The sequence below is a fragment of the Anguilla anguilla genome, chromosome 4, assembly GCF_013347855.1.
Source record: "Anguilla anguilla isolate fAngAng1 chromosome 4, fAngAng1.pri, whole genome shotgun sequence".
Taxonomy (NCBI): domain Eukaryota; kingdom Metazoa; phylum Chordata; class Actinopteri; order Anguilliformes; family Anguillidae; genus Anguilla; species Anguilla anguilla.
Genome location: NC_049204.1, coordinates 5766980 through 5773879, shown reverse-complemented (window position 1 = coordinate 5773879; position 6900 = coordinate 5766980). Strand labels below are relative to the sequence as shown.

The 6900-nt window shown below is 43.7% G+C and overlaps 1 protein-coding gene across 1 annotated transcript; it reads right to left on the bottom strand.

Moving 5' to 3' along the window:
* Positions 1 to 512: 512 nt before the first annotated feature.
* On the bottom strand, positions 513 to 6316 carry LOC118226601 (mast cell protease 1A-like). The gene is made up of 5 exons (XM_035416368.1): positions 4979 to 6316; positions 4284 to 4434; positions 3305 to 3440; positions 2669 to 2929; positions 513 to 964 (listed from the first exon to the last, which is right to left on the bottom strand). Exons 1-5 carry the CDS (start codon positions 5037 to 5039, stop codon positions 788 to 790), a joined length of 786 nt encoding a protein of 261 aa, XP_035272259.1. The 5' UTR covers positions 5040 to 6316; the 3' UTR covers positions 513 to 787.
* Positions 6317 to 6900: the final 584 nt, after the last annotated feature.

The following is a 6900-nucleotide window of genomic DNA, read 5'->3' as shown; positions in this document are numbered from 1 at the left end:
TGGTTATAATCAGCTGGGTTATACCGTTAGCCTGTGGTAGGAGTGGGCTACGTCTTCCCTGCAAGACACACACCAGGACGAAATGACTGTGATGTCGGAACTGTGATGACTAAATATGTTACAGAATGAGTAATTGACCCTATTATAGTACTATGTACTGTCAATGGCACTTACACAAAATAGAAGGGGGGTGGTGGTGGTTCTGTGATAGAATAGAATGCCCAAAATGAAGATTGCTGAAATTCACACTGAAATCTTCCCATTCCAAGCTAGTCCATAATACGTAACACTTTGATCACATGATTTCGTGCAGTGGACCACAATGCAGAGCTGTTCGCTTTGACGACTTTTCTTCGCATCAAAACCCTCACCACATCAAGAGCCGTGTGTTCAATTTTCTCACCACATGTATGATATTCTTTAATGCTGTGAATTCTCTGAATGTTTCCATAAATAAGTGACATGTAAGTACGGATTAAAGGAGAACAGAACATACACAACAACACAGTAAATCATATTTGCATGCATTTTAATGAAGCTAATGTAATGCCAGAACCACAGCGTCTGCATGGGGGAAATGCAGAATTGACTAATAAACAAAACTCAGTGGATCACATCTAAACATGCAGTATCGATATTTGAAATGGAATTAGCTTAATGTTAGCTGTAAAGATAAGCGCATGGTGAAGCACATTATAAGATACCTGGGATTCCATCTGCTTGTGTCCCTGGGCATTTTCACCATCCAGCTACCAGGGAGGTATTTGTCTACACAAGAGTGAGGCCATTAACGTTTCAAGAAAGACAAAGAAGTGTTGTTGATGTACTTCTCAATCCAGGGCAAGAACTTTGAGATCTGAGTATAAACGTTGGGCAGATTTGGGTAGGTGCAATTATAATTATAGTTGAAGGAAACGATTCCCACTGCTAGTCCACTGCACACCAGGGGACCCCCTGAGTCTCGCTGCAAGAAACAGATTTCAGGATTTAAGGAATTGTGGGAAAACACTCCAAGATTACGACTCATTATTCCAGCAAACCTCACTGCATATCTGTTCTTTATATTTGCAAACAATGGTAGCAGGCTACTTCTTAGAGTAGACTGATTAGACAGATTTCTCCTTAAGACTGAGGTCAATCACTATGCTCTTAATTGGATAAAGTGTTGCACATGGTCACAAAAACAAACCATATTGTAGAATTCATGCGAATGATCAAAAGCCAAACCTGCACTCTTTTTGCGGCCCCCATCATTGCAGCTCACATAACAGAGCTCCTTAACGTCTCCCTCCATACGGCCGAAATACCAGCTGGTTGAAAACAAGAGACTGCGCTTCCTCTGTTTAAAGGCAGTGATCGAGCTGATCCAAACAGTTACAGGCCCATTTCTATCTTGCCTTGTGTTTCCAAGGTATTCGAAAAACTTGTTAACAAACAGCTAACTGACTATCTGGATGTGAATGGTATACTGTCTGGGGTGCAGTCTGGTTTTCGTTCTGGGTATGGTTGTGTTACAGCTACTCTAAAGGTTCTAAATGGTATTACATCTGCATTAGATGTCAAACAACACTGTGCTGCAATATTCATTGACCTTGCCAAAGCTTTCGATACGGTTCATCATACCATTCTTATAAATAGACTGAGCAGCACTGGGGTCACTAATCACTCACTGGCTTGGTTCTCTCACTATCTCTCTCACCGGGTGCAATGCGTGAGGTATGAAAACCTTCTCTCTCACCCTCTCCCAGTTACCAGGGGTGTCCCCCAAGGCTCCATATTTGCTCCCACACTGTTCTCCATATACATCAATAACATCCCTCAAGCTGCTGGTAACTCACTCATTCACCTATATGCTGATGACATAATTCTTAGCTACTGGTCCTTCTCCCGACACTGTACTAAACACACTCCAGGATAGCTTCCTCCAAGTCCAACAGGCTTTTACCCACCTCAAACTGTCTCTTAACACCTCCAAGACTAAGGTTATGTGGTTCTGCCGGAAGGGTGCCACACCCCCTCCAGCCCTCAACATCACCACCAGTGAGGGAGCTACCCTGGATCAGGTCACAGTCTATAAGTACTTGGGCATCTGACTAGACAGCACGCTATCCTTCTCCCACCACATCGCTAAGGTCAAGGCTACACTCAGGTTCCCTGATAGAAATCGATTCACTTTTACCTCTTCTGCCAAACTCACCCTCATACAAATGACTATTCTTCCCATGTTCGATTGATGTTTAGTTTGTTATTATTGATGTATGTTGTGCTTTTAACACACTTTTATCTTCTAGCCCACCTCCCCTTCCCTTAAGTGGCTTTTGTAGCTTGCCAGGCCACCATTGTAAATAAGAAATTGTTCTTAATGACTTGCCCGGTGAAATAAAGGTGAAATAAAATAGATAAATAAATTTAAGGGAACAAATGATGAAATACCTTAAACATAACAACCTAATTAAGAGCCTATTGATTCACCTCAGTTTTTATTTTCATCAGTTAAAACGTTTTTGCTACCTTTTTTATTCAGTATAGCACAATAATGACAGTACAAACATGGAATTTTTATTCTTTAAGGCACGTATATGTACTATTTCTAACAACACAGATAAAGAGGGTAAATCTAATGCATGAATATTTATTTAATGAAAAATTGAAAAATGACAAAACATACCTGGCAGAATCCTCTTTTGTCGGCACTTCCCCCTGCACACATCATCCTGGGTGTGATCGGTTTATTCCCCCACCTTTCTTGGCACTCTGCTCGGTCCACGACGCTCACATCGACTTCCTGTAGGCGTGGGCTTGTGGCCCCATTCGATTTGATGGCCCCCCATCCTGCCACACTGCAGAGCTTATTGGGCTGTATGTCTTCGTCTTTCTCAGGCAGGGAGATCCACTTCACTTCTTTTGTCTTCTGAACTACAGTCTTGAGCTGCTCCAGGAACAGAGCCAATCAGAGTCCTTGCCCGGCACACAAGTCAGAGCTCTACATCAAATGGAGCCACACGCATTAAAGCCAGATCAAGCCAAAAGCTCACGAGTTTGCGTCTAAAGACTCGGATTGTTGGCCCACTTTTTTTAGCTGATATAAGCAGCCATTGACAAATTGGTGTGGCAACTATGTGTGAGTGTACCTGGGGGAAGGGATTCATAAGTAACTTAATGAACCCGGGCCAACATCATAACTCTCAAGAACAGGCCTGTTCTGCCTACTCCAGTGGAGTCAGCGTGTCATAATTGGCCGTATGGCCCAGTCTGCAATCATGGTGGGCGTATTTGCAGTTTGAGTCACTCGTATTTTCCATACCTTCAGCAGCATGATGTCGTTCTCCAGTGTGTAATCATTGTACCCAGGGTGGATGCGGTACCCTGCTACTTCAGCCCTGATTGACTTTCGTTTCTCAGAAATGTCATGGGCCCCAAGCAGAACTGTCATTCCGTCTCTGTTTTGTCAAAGAAGCAGCATGGTGTTAACTTAACCTTGTTCTCTCCCTCCAGTGGAGCTGCTCAGTGGCCAACAATAGAGGATTGTGGTTGTACTGGGCAGCTCCCAGGTGTGAAAGTGTATGAGTGTGAAGCAGGGCGTTCCTGCAAAAGAGCATCCGTGCTCAGTGAACCTCCCATGGGTAAATGAAGGTTAAATAAATAAATAAAAATTATCACACATGTATCCTTTATCAAATGCATCAGTACCACACTAATTTGTTCTGCAAATCTGTACACAGATCAATACCAATACCATCAATAAGCGTGGGTGTATATTATTTGGATTTCAGAAATTAGTTAAAGTTTTTAATGCAATTTTTAGTTAGTAACCAAGCCACTGTAATGAGTTCGTGATTTGCCTGAGTCCAAGGGAGGGATTTGAACCCGAGCCTGTTACTCGTCTAAAGGTCCCACAGGAAAACACGCTACCCAGTGAGCTACTAGTGTAGAAGACACCAAGGCTGCAAAGCTTTTTAAAAAAGGTTTGCACATTTATCTGACGTTTTTATCGGCTGATGTACCTAAACGTCCAATGGGGAGACGTATTCTTTCTAGGCTTTGTTGTGTGGTCATGTGAAGTTGTTTGTGAATCCTGTCTGTTAACATGAGGTCAGAAGGCACAGAAATTAATGTTTTCAAGGGCGCAGTGTCTGTGGTCATTGTAGTTATTTCTGTTGGGAGGCCTGAAAATTATTAAACTCTCGGTGCTGTACAGGTATGAGGCATGCAGCCCTGCCAAGGCATAACTTGGCGGGACGGCATACCTGCCATATCAATCCAGCTCAGTTGGGAGATCTTACTTTGTCCAGCAATGCGCTGCCGTCATTACAAAGGACCTGGACACCAGGAAACCTCCACAGATGTGCTTGTTCCTTTCCTGCACAGAGACCATGTAAGGCCTGGAGTGTGGCTGAGCCTCCCTGCCATTCACAATGCCTGAGTCCTGTTGGGCTGGGACACAAGGAAATTTTAGTCAGAGAAAGTGTGTTTACACTTCCCCACACTTGCTATTGCCGCTCGTCGATATAAATTTAAAAGTTACACAAAGGAAGAAAATGAAAGCAGAACAACTTGGTATGACAAGGTATAATCCTGAAAAATAAAACTCACACACACACACACGGTCTGGATATTAGGACCACAAGTTCTCAAGTGAAACAAAGAAATGTGAATTAGGTACACATACATATTTTGCGCATAAGCAGGCATTGTGATATCGAACACAATAGAGTCATCACTGTCTAAAAGATACTGAACAAGTGAGTCGGGGGGGTCTGCTGGAGCTCCTTCACATCCCAGAACACAGGTTAGGACCTGCTGTGTGAGCAGGCCCAAGCAGGGAGGGAGGGAGAGAGAGAGAGAGAGAGAGAGAGAGAGAGAGAGAGAAAGAGAGTGAGAGAGAGAGAGGGAGAGAAAGAGAGAGAGACAGAGAGAGAGGGGGCATCTGTATGATCTAGTGGCATACAGATACACATTCTGTAGTGCTGGGACTTACCTGCTTGGCCCAAGGCAATCAGGAGACCCACTACCAGGGGAGTCAGGAGAGGTGCAGACATGGCGTCAGGGAGGATCTCAAACGCTTTGGACCGAAGATCGCTGCTGCGCGCAATTATCAGCCGTTCACTGCTGTGCTTTTATTGAGGCTGGACAGGAAACTGACAACATGTGACATTTTTTATCAGTATAACTGCTGACATTTCTTAAACAAAACCACTCCTTTATCATATTGCTGAATCTCCAGCATTGGAAAGTGATTTCAGAGTTGTTAAGCAGTCCATCAGCTTTTCTATGAATTCAGAGACGCATGAGACGCCCATTTTAATTTCACACACCAGCTTACTTTATTTATACTCGGGGGCAGCTTTATTAAGTATACAGTACCTGCATCAATAACCTGCTCCTTCAAACAAATAATTTGGCTGCAAGACAATGTGTAAAGCATGTGGACGTGGTGAAGAGGTGTAGTTTTTGTTTGGCCATTAAGCTTGGGCTGATTTTTGTATGATCTGTGTGACTTTGAACGTGGTGTGATTGCTGGTGACAGACGTGGTGGTTCCAGCATCTCAAGGAACAGCTGCCACCCTCACACACTGCAGCCTCTAGAGTTTTGAGAACAGTGTGATAAACAAAAAACCAACCCCCACGACCCTGCCCAGGATGCTTAGCGGATATCGATAATGGATGGGTGGATGGATGGATGGTATTCCTCCTGTTTAGTAGGGTTTGATAGGGTAGTGGGCGCTGGTGTGTGCATTGTAGTACCTGAAGCAGATCCATTCAGTGCAAAACCAAAAAAATGCTCTTACATATTCATTGAAATGTTCAATCTAACTGTGTGAGATGTTCTGACTGAAATATATTTATGGTGTGGGTTATTATGTGCTCCTTGTCTCACTCACACATTCCATTTTATAATCTTGCTTTATTATTTACATTTCACTGCTTGTTTTAGCTGTTTATTCTGTGTGAATTAATAAAAATAAAACAAACAAAGAGCTTGACATGTTGTCTGTGCAAGGGAGCAGGGCAAGCTAATCGTCCTAATTCTCTTGGTGGGAACCTGGTGTGCTGTGTTTTCTGGTTATGTCTGTTTCAGCCACACAGATGGAGATTCTGGCCCCTGCTACAGCCTGTTGCATGTGCTGAGTAGAGACTGGTGGGCTTTTGCAGAGGCCCTTCCTGTAGCGGTCTCATCGGCAGCAGGGTCTTCCGCCCCCACCCCGGGCAGCGGTTAATGCTAATCGTTCGTTTCATCTGAACACCCATGTCTTTCTTCAGTGTGGTGTGACTTTAGTGCTTCATGCACCTTGCACAAAACCAGCAGCTCACCATGTTTTTCCGCTATACGATGCTTAGTAAAAAAATTTTTTGGGGGAGTTTAATTTGCTCCCCTCAAGGCGGAGGTTTTACCTCCGTTGGCGCTAACTGTGTACTTGTGTTTATGTGTGTATGTATGTTTATATTGTATTTGTATAGATTCCGTTTTTACTTATTATTGACTGCTGTTTGCAAGCCAAATTACCCCTCGGGGACATTAAAGCTTTACTCTGCTCTGCTCTACTCTAGTTATGATGTGGTCTGATGTTGAAGGCCTACTCTGGGTGGAGGAGGCTGGGGGCCTAGTTCACCATGAAATGACTGCTGTACACATTGGAAGAGGAACCGGGGGGACGGGTGGGACGTGTGTCCCCCAATGTTTGTAAAGAATCTAATTTGTCCCCCCAACCATAACTGATCCCTCTCCCATGTAAAGCTTTCAATAAAGGCTGCAACAGCAATAAATGATGACTTCAAAATTATGGACTGTAAACACCTGTAAACACAACGTGAATTATTGACTCCCCTCTTCACACAGTAGCAGTGGTTACGAAAGCACAAATGGGATATGTAGTCAACAATTAGAAGTGGATGCTCAAG

Bases quoted from the DNA above. Each gene is read 5' to 3' on its own strand.
- LOC118226601 (XM_035416368.1), bottom strand. From the start codon at position 5,039: ATGTCTGCACCTCTCCTGACTCCCCTGGTAGTGGGTCTCCTGATTGCC. The intron at 4,435-4,978 runs GTAAGTCCCAGC...CTTGTGTCCCAG, and splicing joins GATTGCCTTGGGCCAAGCAG to CCCAACAGGACTCAGGCATT. The intron at 965-2,668 runs GTATGTTTTGTC...TGTTTCTTGCAG, and splicing joins ACAAAAGAGGATTCTGCCAG to CGAGACTCAGGGGGTCCCCT.